This window comes from Aedes aegypti, chromosome 3 (genome assembly GCF_002204515.2).
Source record: "Aedes aegypti strain LVP_AGWG chromosome 3, AaegL5.0 Primary Assembly, whole genome shotgun sequence".
NCBI lineage: Eukaryota > Metazoa > Arthropoda > Insecta > Diptera > Culicidae > Aedes > Aedes aegypti.
Window position 1 is genome coordinate 51,954,289 of NC_035109.1, and position 20,650 is coordinate 51,974,938.

The 20,650-nt window shown below is 39.0% G+C and overlaps 1 protein-coding gene and 1 long non-coding RNA gene across 2 annotated transcripts; both read left to right on the plus strand.

The window, feature by feature from the left end:
• Positions 1 to 1,578: 1,578 nt before the first annotated feature.
• On the plus strand, positions 1,579 to 20,621 carry LOC5573970 (protein arginine N-methyltransferase 1). The gene is made up of 3 exons (XM_021848904.1): positions 1,579 to 1,840; positions 1,907 to 2,658; positions 18,737 to 20,621. Exons 1-3 carry the CDS (start codon positions 1,828 to 1,830, stop codon positions 19,616 to 19,618), a joined length of 1,647 nt encoding a protein of 548 aa, XP_021704596.1. The 5' UTR covers positions 1,579 to 1,827; the 3' UTR covers positions 19,619 to 20,621.
• LOC110677719 lies at positions 3,975 to 6,317 on the plus strand. Its single transcript, XR_002501150.1, has 3 exons — positions 3,975 to 5,377; positions 5,437 to 5,863; positions 6,017 to 6,317. It is a non-coding gene; the product is annotated as an uncharacterized LOC110677719 (long non-coding RNA).
• Positions 20,622 to 20,650: the final 29 nt, after the last annotated feature.

Genomic DNA, 20,650 nt, shown 5'->3' on the forward strand with positions numbered 1-20,650 from the left:
ACTTTATTAACGAGATTTTTAGCCCTAGGCTAGTTCATCTCGGGACCAACGGCTTTACTTCCCTTCCGAAGGAAGTCGTCACTATAACTTTTTACTTCATAAGTGACTATGTCGGGGATGGGATTCGATCCCAGGTCCTCGGCGTGAGAGGCGAGTGTTCTAACCACTACACCAGGTCCGTCCCCATATATAGTGTTACGGTCCATACAAAAATTTAAAATTTTCCATACAAAAGCTGTTACGTGGGGGTGGGAGGGGGTCTAAAATTTTGCGTTACATAATATTTGAATAGACTCTAACCTAGAAGGAATGCAATCAGAAATAAAAATTATCACCGAATTCCCTGAACGAAATCATCAGAATCAGAAACAGGAGTAGTCTCAGAATGACTAAATTCTACATATTTAATCAGGGGGTGGGAAACTCGGCTCACCTAAAATTGTGCCGACTGTGCCGAAGTGAGCGACCGTATCGATGTGTCATATTTGTCTGGTTGCACTGCAATAACTGGCAACTCTGGTCGTTCCATGGCAGATTGTTTTTGTTATTTTCAAAATCATCGATTGATCGAATTCGTTTGAACAGCATAAAATCTAAGGTTTTTGATTGACGATCGGCCGCTTTTTAGATTTCTGGTAAGTTTTATGTAAAATTATGCCTTCAATAATACATTAATATAATTTTGCAGTCCAGTGGCAAAGAAAGTGAGCGGGTAATGATCGTAGATTTGTGTGCTTATCAGGGCGCTAAGAATCCGATGGATGATTTTTCCGTTGCACATAACCTCCTAGTCCTGCTACGATTCACCCCAATGTGATGGATTTTACTAAGGTGGCGCAGATCATTGATGCGTGCCACTAGTTCTCTCTTTCATTCTCCCGCTGTTCTTATGCTGCGCAAATAGTGACGTCACTATTTGCGCTGCTTAAGAACAGCGAGAGAATGAAAGAGAGAACTAGTGGCATGCATCAATGATCAGCGCCACCTTAGTAAAATCCATCACATTGGATTCACCCGCATTGAACTTATTATTATGTGTATTATATAATTAAATAAAATGTTTCTATTGTCATAAGTTTGTACTGATGATATTTCTTCGAAATTAAACATAAAAATCGATGCATATTTCAAATATTTGAAAAAGAGTATATATAACCCTATTTCATAAAACAAAATATGAAAGGGTGGGGTGTCCTCATAATGTTACAGCTTACACAAATTTTGAAAAATATTCATTAAAAAGTGTAATAAGGGGTTCAAAAATAGAGAACAAAATTTATGAAGTTCGAAATTTGCAGAAACATATCGGGGCCCATTCACAAATTTCATAACGCTGAAGGGGGTGGGTGGGTGTCCATGAGATGTTACAGCTCATACAGAATTTGAAAAATATCCATATAAATTGCGTTACAAGGGGGTGGGTGGGTATCAAAAATGAGCATTTTTGGCGTTATGAAATATATGAATAAACCCATCGTACATATTTTTTCGTTGAGCGCAAATTCTCGGCAAAAAAGCAAACCCCTCTCATCAATCCCGCCTGCATGCCTCCTGCATGGATGTCGGTAAGAGAGCGGTAAAAACAAACTGTCAAAACTCGCGCGGCCCCGTGAGAGAGCAAAACATGTGCGCGTTCGTGTAATTTGTATTATTCCCTTCGTGCGTGCGTGAGGCGCATGTTTATACCTAGTGTTGATTGTTCCGTGATCCGCCAGAATTTTCGATATCCTTCTCATTTTACTGCGAAATTTAACCATCTTTCCTGGCTATCCTTCCTGTAAGTGGTGTTTAGTTGACCTGTTTGCTAGAAACTCCGCATTCCTCAAGATGTCCGATGATGGTAAGACGAGATCCTGAATATGGGTATCATGGGATAAGTTCAAGTTGATTCTTTGTTTTGTTGCAGAATGTCCTCCGCTGTGCGAGATGGAAACAGGCGATTCCAACGGGGAAGAGGAGGAAGCTGACGAGTGGGAGGTAGCCGAGGAGCAGAACGACCCGGTGCGGTGTCTGTTCTGTGAGCAAATCTCCCCAACTATGACAACGGCCATCCGGCATGCCAAGGAACGGCACGATTTCGACCTGGGCGAAGTGCGGCGTAGATTCCATCTGGATGAGTATGGGTACATCAAAATGATCAACTACATCCGGCTGGAGAAGCCGGATCCGTCGGTGTTCAAGACGGGAACGAGCGTGTTCTGGTCCGACGACAAGTATCTGAAACCGGTCCAGAACGAAACCTGGCTGATGTTCGATCTGGACGAGCTGGACGAGATTCTGCTGAATGGGAATGGGACCGGTGGAGGAGCGCGGGAAAATGGCAATAACATCGGGGATACGATTACGCTCACCACGGATCAGTACCGCAAGTTACAGGGCATCATCAATGAGCTGACCGCTCAGCTGAGAGAAAAGGAGAACCTGCTGCAGCACGCTTCCGGCGATATCGAAAAGATGAGGGAAAGCTTCCGGAATCTGCTGGAGCAGCAGAGTGAACAGAAAACGGCGGGCGGTGGAAGCAAGAAAGCGGCACCCGAGGAGAAGATAGCACAGATTCGGGAGGAGTTGAGGCACTGCGTAAGCACGGTGGCCGTGGAGGACGACCAGGGGTACTTCAATACGTACTCGCACTTTGGGATCCATCACGATATGTTGAGCGTAAGTTGATCGGTGATGGGTTGCAGGGCTGGTAGCGTGTCTCTTTTTATAGTTAGTCCCCAAAAAATCTTTATTTTCAATGGAAGGTCTCTTAGGGTATTTAACCGAACTTGTTGATAAAGCCAATATTTTTTTTAGAAATTACTGTAGAGGGTCCTTAAAAATCCCGGAGGTATTTCTAAAAATTGGACACGTACACCATCTGCAGCCATCCCTCATAAAAAGTGGACCAATAGTTATTTCACTTAATCCGTTTTAAGTAGTGTATGAAGTAAACATAGGTTCGAGAATAAGCTTAAGGAATTCTTCTAGTGATTTCTCCAGATATGTCTTCTGGAATATTTTTAGGGAAACTTCCAGGCATCCCTCCAGAAATTTCTTTATGGTTTCCCACAAATTCTTCAAACAAAATCCCTCGGATATTTTTCAAGCGATGTTTCCATTACTAAGGAATTTGCCCTAACTCAGGAAATTCAGAACAACTCGCTCCAATTCGGCTATTTATTTTTTTTTCAAGTACTTTTTTTCAGAGATTTTTCCAACAATTTTTCCATTAGTCACTCTGACACATCTTCCAAACATTGCTACAGAAGTTCATCCACGGTTTGTATCAGGATTTGATCCAAAATTTCTCCAGGGATCATTCCAGGAAATCTATTGAGAAGTCTATCAGGATTCCGACGCGACTACCTCCAGCAATTTGCACAGTGGTTCTGATTTTTTCCCACAAACTATCACAGAATTTTCTCCAGATATTTTTCTTTGATTCTCTAGATTATTTTTCAACGACTCCTGCATAAGTTCTTCCATGAACATCCTCAAAGGTTCATTCCAGAGTTAAAAAAAATCGTTTCCATTTTCCTGGACTTTTCCAAGAATCCCTGCAATAATTCCTATGCCGATTCGTTCAGCAATTGTTCCTGGCATTTGTTTTCCTTCCAGAATTCATTCACGGTTACTTCTGAATTTGCGTCATAGACAAAATATTCGATGGAATCCAACTTAAAAAAATTTTCCGAAAATTTCTCTAAACATTTTCTTCTGCAGTATCGCAATTCTTCCAAACATCCATGAAATTTTTGAAAGCTTACAATAAATTTCTGGTAAATTTATTGTTCTTATTGTCGTGAACGTCCCCACTGGGACAGAACTGGCTTCCCAGCTTAGTGTTCTTATGAGCACTTCCACAGTTATTTAACTGAGAGCTTTCTTCGCCAAAGCTGCCATTTTTGCATTCGTATATCGTGTGGCAGGCACGATGATACTCTATGCCCAGGGAAGTCATGGAAATTTCCATTACGAAAAGATCCTGGAGCGACCGGGAATCGAATCAGACACCTTCACCATGGCTTTGCTTTGTAGCCGCGGACTTCAACCATTTGGCTAAGGAGGCCCCAATTCTGGTAAATATCATTGAAATTTCCCTTGAAGCATCCCTGGAAAATTATGTGAACACTTCCATGGAAAATTTCTCAAAGGATGCTTGATTGTTTAAGTTGTTTTTAGTAATAATCCTGATAGAAATCTCAAAGAAATCCAGTACAAAAATGTTGTACAAAATCCCTGGATACTTCTCTGGAGAAATTACTGGCTGACTTTTGGAAAATGTCCTATACGGGAGAAATATCTAGGAAAATCGATGAAAGAATCACTGGATAAATTTCTGAAGGATTTCGTATATTTTTGAAAATTACTGGAAGGGTCTTTGGAGCAATGTACTTGATATTTCGGGCGGTAGAAATTTCAAGGTTGAACTCTTGAAGGTTTCTTAGAATTCTTGGACGAATTTCTTAAAACGTCCGTAAAATCACTAAATAAACTTCTGAAGAAATCTTTTGAGTAATTTCTGGTCATATTCCTGGCGAAAATCATAAAAAAATACATCAAGTAATACCTACTTGTCGTAATGTCTCGAGGCATTCCAAAAATCCGAAAAATTCTTAGATAAATGTCTGCTCAGATTATATTAGGCATCAAACTCTTATCGTCTTATTCCTGTTTGGTATCTTTTTTCAGGTCATAGGTTTCTAAATTTCCTATTTTTGAGACATTCAATTGCTACTAGCCATGCAGTCACTATGTAGTTTCTGTTCGAGAACTAGCAGAGTCAGATCCAGGTTCGGGAGCGAAAATGAAACACGTATTTACTACTGAAAGGCTACACCACTGACTAAACTGACGTGGTGGCTAGAGCATTTTGCTTCATGAATAATGACCAAATATTTGAATGAAAATACGTTGGAACACTAACTCCACCTGGTGGTTTTTGTAAAGAAACACTTTGACGGACAAATCTTTAGCACTCCGAGGAAAAACTACACATGTTCGGGTAAAAATACGAGGAATATATTTAATCATATTTGGGATATAGAGAATACAAAAATCTAAGCTTTCCTTCACGAAATAAAATTGTCTTGACTCAAATATATTGCTTTAGAATCAGACTTACATGATTGTCGATAGTTTTGACAAAACTAAAATGCATCATACGAAATTGATTTAGTTTATTTTAGATTTAGTATTTTACTCATACCTTACTAGTTTGAAACCAGTGTGTATTGTTTGGTTTGAGCAGTTTGGCAGTTCCATCTGCTTAGATTTGTTTACTGTATATAAAAATACACAAACTAGGAAGATCAAAGTTGAATATTACGTGATTATTACCTGTTACCTGAGTGAAAATGAAATAAGCCTGAAATGAACCCCAAAAGTTGTTAAAGTAAGTATTTTTTGTAGATCTGCAGGTGAAAAATAATAAATCAGTAATTGCCTTTTCAGAAACGAGAAAAACCCGCAGCAGCGCAATCAACAAGAGCATCTAGCTGTAAACAAAAAACGAAGATAGAGCTTCTGTGGCAAGTCGAATTCAACAAAAGGTTCACTTTGCTGACAAAGCTGCTAAGTTTCCGGATAGCATTCTGGAACGATTCTCAACCACTTCCAGAAGAGCAGAGAGGGAACCGTTTTGGGTGAAACTACCTCCGTGGATCATCAACTAAGGCGCAAGCGAAATTCAAACATCGTTCCTGTAGTGGTGATAAAAGCTGTCCACCTTCAGGATGGTTACCCCGTCGTTATCCAAACTTCCGCCGTGGAAGCAGGTTGTGGTGGTGATTCGGGCAGCGAATTTCAGTGAAGTCGTTCCCAGAGCTCCCGAGTGAAGTTACCAAGTGTTTGGGAGAAATCTCAGATGATGATTTGGGAAGTAAGTATTTTGGGGAATGGGGGAGAAGTAGTAAGGCCGTAAATAATCCACGTGATTTTTAATACAACAGAGCAAAGAGTTTAAATTAGGCCTCGTGATTTATACTTTCATCAAATGATTTTTTTTTTCATATATATTTCACTATACTTTCAGTGGCAAAACACAATTTACGGAAGAAACCTGAAGGGATTCCTTCCTTCATCAGTCTTCTCATCCCACTGCAACTGCCGATAATTCCAGGCCTAATCACCACCAATTTAGCCTAGTGGTAAGTCGTCGGACTGTTAATCCGGAGGTGCGGATTTGATGCCCGTTGGTGGAGAAAAAGCTTTTCGCAGCTGTTTGAGACGAGGTCTGTACTTGCCCTATAAGATACAAATTCATAGAATCAGTGCTCTGTGGAAGTGCTCATAAGAACACTAAGGGGTCATCCATAAAGTACGTCACGCTATTAGGGGGGAGTGGAGGGGTTCAGGAAAGTGTGACGATCCATACAAATTTTTTTGAGCTTCCATATAAAAAGTGTGACATAGGGGGAGGGGGTGTCGAAAATGATCATTTTTTGCGTGACGTACTTTATGGTTGCTCCCTAAGCTGAAAGCTGGCTCTGTTCTGTCCCAGTTGGGACGTTACGCCAATAAGAAGAAGACCACCACTAAGGCGAATAATGGTTCAATAATTTCAAACTCAGCCACAGGGTACCCGATTCAGGAAGAAGAGATGAAAATAAAGGAACGGTAGTTCAAAAATTCTATCTCAACAGTTTTGTAGAAGAAAGTTGAATGTGTTTTGCATGTTCTATTAATAATAATTTAATAATTCTATGTGTATTCCTCGGTCTATTCCACATTTCACCTATTCATTACATAATATTTGTACAGCGGAAAAAAATCAATAAAAATTATTGATTTTTTGGAAAATAGCGTGATACGATTCTTATTTTTGTGATCAATAAAATTAAAAAAAAAGGAAAAAAAAACCGGCCGATTTTTTTTTGTTTTCTGTTTAACTGTGTTTCAAACAAAATAGTTTAGATATTGTTGGAAATGGTGGTAAACTTTGCGGGATATAGTGATATTATGGTTCATGATTATGCGATGGATGTTACTGATTACTGATGTTCTTATTCCGAGACAGTTTTCAAAGGTAAGCACATACGGCGTGCTTTTCCTTTTCGCTTATTAGCTCTATTTCTACCTTTGGTAGGTATTGATTTCAATTGCTTCAAGAAGCCTTGAATAAGAGTATTGAAAATCTTGTCGACCAACAAATCGAAACATCTTTGACAAACAGTTGTTTCGAACAAACGGTAACTGATATGTTTCTTTAGGCGAGTTTTAACATTACGATGATTTTGGTACAAATATGTGGTGAACTTTTGCTTAAAAGCAGCATGGCATAAAATGGCAATACGATACAATTGAGAGCTTGGTAAGACAAATGATCTCGCATGCACTGCCTGCTTAATTTTGCAAAAATTGTAAGCATCATCATCTGGAAGTTTTACATTGTGCTCAGTCTTCAGATTTTTTATACACTTTTTATGATAAAGCTTCCGGGTCGCTGCACCTGCAACATACATAAGCGCATTTAATTCCTTAACCGGAATTTCCAAAGGAGTCGATACATCCAAAGGGGTATATTTGTAGCTATGACAAACTCTGCGACACAACTTCTCTTCGCCAGATTTCCTCGATTCTTCATCCGTTGGCGGGTCGGTTGTTGACAATAGTGGCACTGAATCGTCCTTTTCGCAATTCGATCCTTCTTGAGGGTAGCCGGCAGTTTCAATACAAGCATATTTAAATGCTGCCCCAAACTGCAAACAGTCTGGGGTATCGTTGCTTCCGCAGCGCCGCCGAATTTCCGAAAATAAATTCTCCAAGCAGTCCTGGCATATGTTGTTTGTACAAAGGAACTTGCAGTCAAACCGTTGCACCAGCTCGTTCCACAACATTTTCAACGTATTTATGTTATGAATAAATCCTCTTACATAGTTTGGAACTCGCTGCCTTGCTGTTAGACTTCGGGACTCTTCTGATGCCTGAAATGAAAATCATGCTTAGTACCACAACCTATGAAAACCGTCATATACTACGTATTTAAATACCTTACATATGTTGAAACACGTTTTGGTTGTAAAGTACAATTTTTCCAATGAAGCCTTGGTATTTTCTAGAAACTCCCAATGGCATGAGCGTTCTTTAAGTGCACTTTTGAATGACTGTTGTGAAATAAAATTAATACAATCTATAAAATATATATGAAGATCAGAGTGCATGGGTTACATTTACCTTTTCAGAGCAATTTTCCTGGCGACTGTTGAAGGTGTCAAACAGGTGATCATGTGTGACGATGAAGTTCACTGTTTCTCGAGCGCGCTCTTCCAGCTCACCGGAATTTGAATAATAATTCAAAGCACTGGCAACCGATTGACTTAGTGTTCTAGTGGCCAATGAGACGTTCATCGGAGAAAAAGGAGGAAGCTTAATGTGCTTTTCAGTTAACCTGGGAGCCAATCGCGGGTTGGCTGCTGAATCAATTGTGTACAAATTAACAATGTCCTCAAAGCTGGCGATTTCGTCTTCAAAAACGGCATTGTGCTTTTTAAGCATATTTCGTGCGCTCTTGATGAGATGCGGCGAGTCCCACATTACGTACACTTTGCGACTATCTACGGTAAAGTATGGTTTTTTCTTTGTAACTCCTGCTTCTCTGATCATTTTCTGATTCGTTGCAAATTGATCCATCACCAGTACAATTGGCTCTAGCCCGACCTCTCTCACAGCGCGAATCGTGTTCTCAATGATTTTCATTTGCTGTTCGCTGCCCAGGGAGTTGTGTGCCAAGAAATATCCGATTGCCTGAATGTTCAAAATTGTGATAATGAATTACTGTAACATCCAACATTTATTTAACAAGTGGTAATTTTAAATAATAATTTATACAAGACTGACGTTTTTTTTTTTTGATCAGAATTTTTAAAGCATGCAAAGAAGTAGATAATCTCTAGCCGACAAAAACACGTTTTCCTCACGCTCTTCGATAAAAAATAGTGTACCTGAAGCATTTTGCCTTGCTGATTCTGAATCTGTGCTCAGAATTGCTGTAACACGTACAGATTTTTAAAAAAGGATTTCAATGGATTACCTGCAGTGAATTTATATTTTTGGTAAATTCAAAAAAAATGTATGGCGAAAATAACCTAATGTGAATTTTCTCTGGAATGGAGACTTTATTCGAAAATATATTTGGTAGGCGTTGTAGCTGTTATCATTGTGTACAACCGGTACCAAACATTTTTTTCACTTTCACTTTCAAACGGGAGAAAAAAAAGGCCTTTTTTCCCATACATTTTTCAAACCAGTTTACTATTAGATGACTTTCGTGCATTGAAGCTAGCGCCATATTTGTCGATGCGGCGAGTGGGAAACCAGGCATTGCATTTAATTCATGAATAAAAATACGTATTTTCACAGAAATCCAAGGTATACGATCGTCCAATTCAAATTTCGGCTCCGCCCTTGATAAATAAGGTTTGAGAATTTCCAAATAAATTTTGGTGAGTCCATTTGAGTTGAAATATTTTTTGTAGTACAACTGGATTTAAGTTCACAAAATAGGCATTTTCATAGAATTTCAAGACACATGATTATCCTATTTAAACTTCGGCTCCACCCTTCGTAAATTAGGTTTGAGAATTTTTGAATACATTTTTGTGAGATCATTTAAAGTAAAATATTTTATGCAGGACGCATTTTTTTGACAAACTTGATTAAAATTCACAAAAATGCGTACATTTATAGAAATTCAAGATATACAATCTTCCAATTTAAATTTCGGCTCACCACCAATAAATAAGGTTTGAGATTTTCCAAATAAATTTTGGTGAGTCCATTCGAGTTGAAATATTTTTGTAGTACGCACATTTTTTGAGAAACTGGATTTAAGTTCACAAAATACGTATTTTCATAGAATTTCAAGACACAGGATCTTCCTATTTAAACTTCGGCTCCACGCTTCGTAAATTAGGTTTGAGAATTTTTGAATAAACTTTGGTGAGACCATTAGAGTAGAAAAATTTGCAGAGCGTACATTTTTTGAGAAACTGGATTTAAATTCACAAAACTACGTTTTTTCATTGAAATACAAGGTATATGATCTTCCAATTTAAATTTCGGCTCGGCCCATCCTAAATTGGTGTAGAATTAGCTTAAGTTAAAATACACTTTAATAAAAATATATTAAAAAATTCCAAATAAGGTTTTAGATATTTATAATAGTTTTTTGAGACCATTTGAGTTGAAATATTTTTTGTAGTACGCAAATTTTTGAGAAATTGATTTGGAATTAACAGTAATACGAATGGATTACCTGCATTGAATTTATTTTTTCGGTAAATTCAAAAAAAAAAAATGAAAATTTATTCGAAAATATATTTGGTAGGTGTTGTAGCTGTTATCATTGTGCACAACCGGTACAAAATTCAAAAGGCCTTTTTTCCATACAAATTAAAATTAAAATACTGTTAGATCGTTTTCGTGCATAGTATCAAATCATACTTTGGCCAATGCGGCAAGTGGGAAATGAGGCACTGCAGGTATTCCATTTTCATAGCGTATATGGTACAAGGTATATGATTTGTCCATTATATTTAGGCTCGACCCTTCGTGAATAAAATTTGAGATTTTTTAATAAATTTTTGTAAGACCATTTGAGTCACAATATTTTATGCAGTACGCATTTTTTTTTTTTTTTTGAGAAACTGAATTTAAACAAAAAAATGTATTTACATAGAAATCCAAGGTATACGATCTTCCAATTTAAATCTGGGCTCGGCCCTTCGTGAATAAGAATTGAGATTTTACAAATAAACTTTGGTGAGTGCATTTGAGTTAGATTATTTTTTGTAGTACGCACATTTTTTGAGAAGCTGGATTTAAATTCACAAAGATAGGTTTTTTAGAACATTCCAAGGTGTAAAAACTTCCAATTAAAATTTCGGCTCCGCCCTTCGTAAATAAGGTCTGAGATTTTTTTTAAATAAACTGGTGAGATCATTAGAGGATAAAGACTGTTTTACAGTTCTCTTTTTTTTTTTTTTTTTTTTTTTGAGAAAATGGATTTAAATTCAAAAATATGTATTTTCATAGAATTTCAAAGTATACGATCTTCCAAGTGGGTCCTTCCTTTGCTCAGATGGTTAAACGCTGGGTTACAAAGTAAGATCATGCTGAAGGTGTCTGGGTTCAATTCCCGGTCGGTGCAAAAACTTTTCAGGTTGGAAAGTTTCTTCACTTCCCTGGGCATAATGTATCATCGTATTTGTCCCGCGATGTATACTCATGCAAAAATTGTAACTTGGGCAAAGGGGCGAGAATCAAGGTCCCTTAAATAATTTTATTACTCAGTCTTAGCAAATACGACTAAGGAAGCAAATATCAGACAGCACCACATATTTGGTTCGGGAACGGGAACGGGAACGGGCTAAGAGTTTAACGTAACAAAAAAAGCCAAAGAAATTCATCTAAAATTATTATTATTGTCTCTTATGGGAATATTTTTTAATATGCTACAAAATTAGCCGAAGGGGTACAATTTTGTTGATTTTTTTCCACAGCCAAGAATTGTGGTTTAATGAACAGATTTTTTTTGTTTTATTTTTTACTATGGGACGTCAATTACTTTGGAAAATATTTTGGTTAAAGTTGTCAAATTTGTAGGATGTACTCTGCCTTGGTTTTGAGATATCGGAAACAATGTGAAAAGCGTAGAATTTTCCACAACAATTTTTGAAATTTGTTTTACACAAATACGAAACATTATCGAAATAAAGTTTTAAAGTGAAAACACAAGGAAGTTATCTCACAAATCTAAAATATCATATTTGTGATCTAGAAATATTGTTCACAAAAGGGCGTAACCGAAATTCAAATTAGAAGATCGAATACCTTTGATTTCTATGAAAATACGTATTTTTGTGAATTTAATTCCAGCTTCCCAAAAAATATGCGTACTTCAAAACATATTTCAACTCAAAGTTTAATTCAACAAAATTTATTCATAAAATCTCAAACCTTATTGATGAAGGGCGAAACCGAAATTTAAATTAAAAGATGGTATATTTTTTATTTCTATGAAAATACGCATTTTTGTGAATTTTAATACAGTTTATAAACAAATGTGCGTACTGCAAAAAATCTTTTCACTTTTATGGTCAGAAATTTATTCATAAAATCTCAAACCTTATTTACGAAGGGCCGAGCCTACATTTAAATTGGAAGATCGTATACCTTGAATTTTTATAAATTAACGTATTATTGTGAGTTTAAATCCAGTTTCTCAAAAAAATATGCGTACGGAAAAAACATATTTCAACTTAAGTGGACTCACTCAAATTTACTCATATAATCTCCAACCTTATTTATGAAAGGCGGTTTCAAATTGTATATTGAAAGATAGTATACCTTTGATTTCTATAATACGTATTTATTGTGAATTTAAATCCAGTTTCTCAAAAAAAAAAAAAAAATGGGTATTACACAACATATTTCAACGCAAATGGAGTCACCAAAGTTTTTTTCAAAAATTCTCAAACCATATTATTGAAGAGCGGAGCTGGAATTTAAATCGGAAGAGCGGATACCTTGGATGTCTATGAAAATACGAATTTCTTTGAATTGAAATCCATTTTTCTTAAAATCTGTACGTGTCACAACATTTCTGAGGTCAGATTCTGAATCAGCGTGGAAAAATCTAGTCTGTACATCTTAAATTGTCGAAGGGCGTAAAACAGTGTCGACTAGTGTAATTTAGCTGAATGTATGCCTTACACATGGTCAGGAAATTCTTCAAATCGGATATGCTTCAATTAATTTGTCCCAGTTAAATTTCTAAATTTTGTATGGAGCGTGGACTTTGGCCAGATAAACCCCCTAAAAGTCAACTTAATTAATGGACCGCTCCTGACTGCCGTTTAAGGTGATTATAGAACGAAGCCACACATCAAATTTTCAAGAGCACAAGACTTGAGAACCAAATAGCGCTCCGCGTTGAAAATCTATCCCGTTGGTCACCACCAGCAAGCAAGCAAGTAGATTAGTTTTTATCGCGAACTGTTGTCAGATTCTCTCGTCTTGTGCACTTGAAAATTCAAAGTTTGGCTTCGTTTTATAATCACCTTAAAGTTACCTGCTTGAAGTTATTGAAAATTCCCTTCACCATCACGGTGACCGCTTCGGTTGCCAAATGTCGAGGATTATTCCGTTCGATTTTTTTATCAGATCCATCGTCCGGAAAGCCATAGAATTCGTCACTTTTCGCCATGTAGTTCAGTGTCGGTTTCAATTTCATCCCATCTATGGCTAAAATTACCATACGATCTTGTTCAGAAAATCCCCTCACTTTCACCTTGACTTGTTCCAGGATCCCGTTATTTAAGCCCGGGCCGATACGCACGTCTTTTGTCCACCGCTTAATTGTTCTTTTAACAGGCAAGCATATAACATCCGATCTTTGCATCATGCGGTAAACACGAGGCCCACATAGATACGAAGATAAGGCGAACTTCCTTAGCTCTGCGTTGTAGCGTCTTGCTTTAGGCTTCTTCGTGCAATTTTTAAGGCTGTTGAAAATGGCCGGGTTTTGCTTCAGCTTGTCCAATACATTTTTATCAAGGCGCGATTTGTTTCGGATTTGTTTGATCGAATCGCTTAGGTTTCTAATTTTCCTTCGCTGAGATTTTATTATGAAGTGCCTCCTGTGACACTTTCTCTCGCTTGCACGAAGTTTTTCTTTCAACTGCTTCACTTCCTCTTTGTACCTCAAGTTTTTCTCTCTTTCGGTTTTCAACAGTGCTCGTAGAGAAAGGATGGTTGATGATTCGTCGGCTTGAGGAGTGCTGTTGTTTTCGGTTATTAGAATTTGGTTGTCCATTTCGAAAACTTGTGCCAGTAAAACGCCAAGGTCAATATGTTCTGGATTCCAAGAACTTACAGAACATATCAACTCCTCAGTTGGTTCGACAACTCTTAGGCTATCTGGTGGTTCCATAGGCGGTGGTTGTTCTTCCTCATCATTGTGATCGGGGTCTAGGTACTCGACGTTACAATAATGTTCGAATCCTTCCCGATCCAACTGTTGATCTGTAGGATAAATGCACTGGCATTTGAATCCCAAAGTGGCATCCACGATCAAGGATGGAATCGCACCGATTTTCAGGCTGCAAAGGATTGTTTTGGTAAAAGAAAAACTCAAACTAATGCCCTGAGTATCTTACCCTCTATCGCGTCTCACTGGATCACGTAAGGATTGGATGGAGAAATGATCCGAGCATAATACTTTTCTGCGAAGAGCCGCGCTGCCGTGTTCTGTAAACATCTTTTCAAGTTCCAGTGAGCGACAGAATCTTATCCATGACCAGCATCTTTAAAATAAAACAACAAATAAGCAAATCAATTCAGGAAACTGCACGATTGTACTTACGTTTCAATGTTGTTGGTTGGGAACTTGAAAAAGGATTTGTTGGAATTCCGCACAGTATTGCTGTAGCAACTAATTACCTCACAAAATCGACCCATATTCAACTTTTTCGCGATATTACAAATTTAGAGACAACGGAAAAGTATTTGGTTGTGCAATGTTTGTGTTTATATGTTGACTGATGAAGATGCTCGTTGTATAAATGTCACCTTCGTAATTTTGACGTTGCATCAGTTTGACATTTGCGACCACTCATCATTTGAATTGACCGTTGCATATTTTCGGTTACCGTCTGCAATCGAGAGTCACGTCAGTTTAGTCAGTGTGGAAACTATCGGGTCACATTCTGCGATTTGTCCAAAACTTCTTGTCTGAGCGATCTTTCCGAGTCATTGTTGGAGACTACCTATCCGACTCCTTTCCCGAAGAGACCGGCGTGCCACAGGGGTCCGTTATAGCTGTCACACTATTCTTGATAGCAATGAACAGCGTTTTTCTTACCTTACCGAAAGGCATCTATGTATTCGTATACGCTGACGACATACTCATTGTCGTCTCCAGCAAAACCCCAGTTCGCGTCAGGATCAAGGCACAGGCGGCAGTTAACGCGATCTTCAAATGGACCACTGCAACTGGTTTCGAGCTGTCCGCCCCTAAAAGTGTAAGATGCCACGTCTGTCCCACTAACCACCGCATATCCGTACCCATAAGTATCAACGGTCAACGCATCCCCACGAAGAAAACGGTGAAAGTGCTCGGCGTCACTATTGACCGAGCGCTCACTTTCCAGCATCACTTTGATTTGGTCAAGCAAAACTGCCGCACGCGCCTCAACTTGATTCGAACAATCTCTCGCCCTCACCGCTCGAACAACCGTAATATCCGTTTCCGCGTTGCGCATGCCATTGTTGACAGCCGATTAACATATGGCCTTGAGCTAACGTGCATTGCAAGGGAACGATTAATAACAACACTCGCACCACTGTACCATGGATACATTCGCATCATATCCGGACTTCTTCCATCCACGCCTGCTGACTCTGCTTGCACTGAAGCTGGCCTCCTTCCTTCCCGCTTCTTTATATCCGCAGTGATTTGCAACAAAACCGCTGCCATTATCGAAAAAACAATCGGGGACGACAGGATCTGCCTCCTCACTGAGGGGAACAGTATCCTCCGCACTGCTGCCAATGTAGATTTCCCCCCAGTGGCCAGGATCCACTGGAATGGAGACATTTGTTGGCTTTCACCTAAACCTAACGTAGATAGCACGATTGGAAACCAGTTTCGTGCTGGGGACAACTCAATAGCTCTTCGGACAACCGTTCTGGACTGGCTACGCACAAAATATCCAAATCATGATCACAGATACACCGACGGTTCTCTTTCCATGAGAGGCGTCGGCCTTGGCGTCTTCGGCCCTAATATTTCAGTTAGCCTTAGTCTGCCACCACTTTGCTCGATATTCTCAGCGGAAGCCGCAGCCGTGTATTTAGCAGCCACTACACCATCCGACCGACCAATAATTGTTCTTACGGATTCAGCTAGCGTAGTATCCGCATTGCAGTCAAACAGGCCTTCACACCCTTGGATTCAGCGCACGATCACCGATGCTCAACCCAACACCACCTTTGCATGGATCCCCGGGCATTGTGGTATAGCCGGCAACACGATCCTATAACATTTCCCCGAATACCATTACCCCGAAAACCATCACCCCGAAAGTCAATACCCCGAATGGTCAAGTACCCCGAAAACCAATACCCCGAAAACCATTACCCCGAATAGTCCGTTACCCCGAATACCATTTCCCCGAATGGACCATAACCCCGAATTTTCTTGGCACGAAAAATTGAAGATACGACAGATGAATCCCATATACCTATTTCATAGAATTTTGATTTTCATTTGAATTCATGTTCTTCATGTTATCAAAGATTTATTATTCTTTTAATCAACAGCTATTCTTCATGAGCCAAGTGAGAACCCAAATTTTACTCACAGGCGTATACTTGATTTTGTGAGAATGATTGTGTTCACAGCAATAAATCATTTTTCGAACTGATGATAATGCTGACATGTTAACATTAGAGACCTTTCCCGTCCTCTTTCAAAAGCGATATATTATTTGGTAATGCATAATTATATTTTTATACTGCTGGAGGCAATGCGAGTTCAACATATTTTAAAATGTCATTAGACTATGGTTTGAAAAATGTCAGATGAAAATGTTAACTGATATTAAACTGACCACTATTTCAAAAGTACATCGCTAAAGAACAGCCTATGATAAAAGAAGAAAAAATCACTGTTGAAAACGTCAATAATTATGATGCCAACAATCACTTTGCTAGGGCAACTTCCGAAAGAATAGCCGATAACTAAAAGAAGAAAAATCTCTTGTTGGAAATTGTAATACTGACAAGATGTAATACAGACAAGTAATGCAGGGGCTTATTTTCATTTATTTTTTGAAGTCACTGCCAACTTTCGCTCAAGACAATTTTGTCAGTCGTTTTTTTTTACCGCTATCGCTCAAACTTCAACTCAAACGGTACAACTCGAAAGAACAGCCTATAACTCAATGAAGAGAAAATCATTGATTAAAATTTTTACACTGCCATTATACAACCTCGAAAGAACAGCCGATGATTGAAAGAATAAAAAATCACTAATAGGAATAGTAGTAGTTACTAAGCCGAAAACTTTCAGGCTCAAATTCGCGAGCTTCCTTGGAGAATTTCTGGAAGTGCATCACTGATTTTCGGGGAAGTGTCGTATTAGGGAAACTGGTTTTCGGGGTAATTTACCATTCGGGGTAATGGTTTTCGGAGTAATGTGTCATTCGGGGTAACGTTGCATTCGGGGTAATGGTTTTCGGGGTACTGGTTTTCGGGAAGATGGCTTTCGGGGAGATGGCTTTCGGGGTAATGGTATTCGGGGAAGTGTTATAGGACCGGCAACACAGCTGCCGATCGTCTAGCTGGTGCTGGTTTTTCCTGCCCCCGCTACGAAGATAATGTACCCTTCGATGATGTTAAAAGGTGGCTAACAAAGCAATTCAGGAGTATATGGAGTATGGAATGGAATCAGCAAAATTCACCGTACCTACGAAAAGTGAAATCGTCCACCGAACGGTGGAAAGACCTTCCACTTTTGAAGGAACAACAGTTGGTATCTCGGCTGAGGACGGGGCACACGCGTTTTTCACACAACATGAGTGGCAATGGATCTTTCCGCCGGATGTGTTCCTATTGTCACATAAGGAATACCGTAGAACACAAAATCTGCGTCTGCCCATTATACGAGTTTTCCAGGAATATTCATGGGATCTCAAGAAGCATTCGTGAAGCCCTGGGAGATGACGTAGCAGCCCTGGAAGCCCTATTGCGTTTTTTGAAAGATTCTGGCCTATACAACATGATCTGACGCCCACGATAACAAATTGCTACAAGTATCACTTTTTCGTGTCCGTCCTATTAGTCCACCAGCTACACAAACCGCCCTTGGTTTAAGGAAACTTTTTTAGAATAACAAATTAACAGTGTACAGTATTTATACTGGTAGCATTCTTAGAATAACAAATTACAAAATGTTTTGACGTAGGACTTGACATACTGGCAAACCTTGGAAGCTGTGGTTTCGGCGAGACCCCTTTGGTTGGGCTCGAGTAGTGATCCCTTCTGGGTCACTTCTACCTTTTTAGTGTTGCCCCTCTGGCACACCCCTTTTCGAGGCACCGTTCTGGTGTTCTCTAATCCGACAAAGTGTTGAACTAGCGTCAGTTAAAAAACACTCTAATAAAGACAAAAAAAAAATTCTTTACAGTAACACCTTTACTAGGATTCCTCCTGTTAAATCTTTACTGGAATTTCTCCGAGGATCCCTCCAAAAACTTTTCCAATTATTCTTCAAGCAATTTCTTCTGATATACCTTGAGAGATTCCTCCAAAAACTTTTCCAGAAACCCATTCAAGGATATCTCCATGAAAATCTCTACTGGGATTATTGCAGAAAAATCTCCAAAGATCTCTCCAGGAACTCCTCCAGGGGTTACATCTCTTTCAAGATTATTCCTGATATTTCTCTCATGTTTCTTGGAGGAATTTGTGGTAAAATTCCTGGAGGAATATTCGAGGGAATTCCTGAACTGGTCTTAAAATTGCGATTGCGATCAAAAGTTCTAATTCGTTAGCGATAAACGTATTTTTACTTAGATATGACACTTAGAACTTTACTAAAATGCTTTTGACTTTTCGGTGCTAACTATTACAGGTTTTTTTTTTCAATCTGGTCATTAAAACAATTATTTTGGCCATCAATTTTTACTACCAGCCCTACGATTGGGAAAGCCAGCTCATCGGAATAACTCTCGACTTTTTTTCGTTACAGGATTACGTGCGGACGGCGAGCTATCGTGATGCTATCCTCGATAACGGGGAGATTTTCAAGGACAAGGTTGTCCTGGACTTGGGTTGTGGAACGGCAATTTTGTCCATGTTTGCAGCGAAAGCCGGAGCGAAGGAGGTGATTTCGGTTGACCAGTCGGATATCATCTACCAGGCGATGGATATCGTTAGGAGGAACAACATCGAGAACATTAAGTTTGTTAAGGGACGCCTGGAGGATTGTGAGCTGCCGGTGGAGAAGGTGGATATTATCGTGTCCGAATGGATGGGTTACTTCCTGCTGTTCGAGGGGATGATGGATAGTGTGATTTACGCTAGGAAGCGGTATCTAAAGGAGGGTGGCTTTATTCTGCCCAATAGGTGTAATATAAGCTTAGCGGGGTATGGAGATATTGAACGACACGATGAGTTTATCGGGTTCTGGAAGAATGTGTATGGGTTCGACATGTCCTGTATGAAGAAGGAAGTATTGAGGGAAGCCACGGTTGAAGTTTGCAAACCCGAGCACGTTATTACCAATGCTAACATCATAGCAAATTTCGATCTGATGGAAGTAGACGTAGACTGTCCCAATTTCAGTTATAGTTTCGAGCTTACGGTTAAAAAGACCTGTAAGCTGACGGCCTTGGTTGGCTATTTCGATACGTTTTTTGAACTACCGCAACACGTGGAGTTTTCAACTTCGCCCTACACGAGACCTACGCACTGGAAGCAAACCATCTTCTACGTCGAGGAACCGATTCCGGTGCAGGAAGGTCAAGTGATTGAAGGTAAGTTTGTTTGCAGACGCGACCCGAAGGATGCACGATCCCTGTTCATAACGATCGAGTACCTTGGACAGGTCCTCAAGTACACCCTCAACTAGCAGATTGGAATTCTGATTCTGATCAACTGAACCCTAGAACAAGATTGTACGAAGCGACTACAGAAGACCAATAATCAACTACAGCTTTAAAGCACAATGAAAATAGGAGCTTGATAATACAAATAAGTAAGATTTCAACACTTTGATAGAACGAAGAACAAACACACTACGAACGGTGGTTGTGAAGCGACAAAATAATACACGAAACAAAGGCAAACCAATCCTATTTAAACTGCCTCGTTGGAAACTGTTTCCCAAGACATCATAGACTATCTACGCTTTAATTTTGAATCCTAGCTAGTTTGATACACTTAACTCTTTCAAAGTTTTAAATCCTCACCTAGAAACTATACTCAAAAATCAACTCATTGGAGACAATCAGTTTCTCTGTCAACAGGTCCAGTTAGCTTCCTTCACTCCTATCATAAAAATACCTAAAACCCCTTTGAACACGAAAGGTTTCCCCAAATAATACCGTTAGAGACGTAGCATTTTTTAGAACAGTTACAACAATCGCCTAAACGAGCGAATAACCTCCCACTTACCCTTGGGAGGCAAATAATTGTAGTCGAAAGCAAAGGAACAAGCTTTAATTTTGTAAAACACTGAATGTTGATTTTTGTACTCAGAAAGTTTTTGATCCTTCCGACACAGGCACACAGGGCGGGAAACGAACGTTGGATTGGATATTTTTGATAGGACAGATACATTTCACGAATTCACGTTTCACCACAACTTGCAGAACGGAATAAGTAAAACGAAAACAATACTAATCGATAATCGAGGCAGGAATTGTCGCACTCTTCCATAAGATAAACCTAAGTAGAATGTAGACTGTTTGTTGCATTGCAATTTACAATTATCTATATTTAATATAATATGCTATGAATACAAACCATTATTGAACCGTCTTACACAGTTTGGTCCGTTTTATGATAAATCAATGTTAAACTATTAAACATAAACTCGAGCATGATGCTAGATTAAACATCATTAACTATTACATATCGTGAACCATTCATTCGAGAACTT

Excerpts from the sequence above, each read along its gene's own strand:
- LOC5573970 (XM_021848904.1), top strand. Across the intron at positions 2,659-18,736 it reads TCCATCACGATATGTTGAGC|GATTACGTGCGGACGGCGAG; the intron begins GTAAGTTGATCG and ends TTTTCGTTACAG.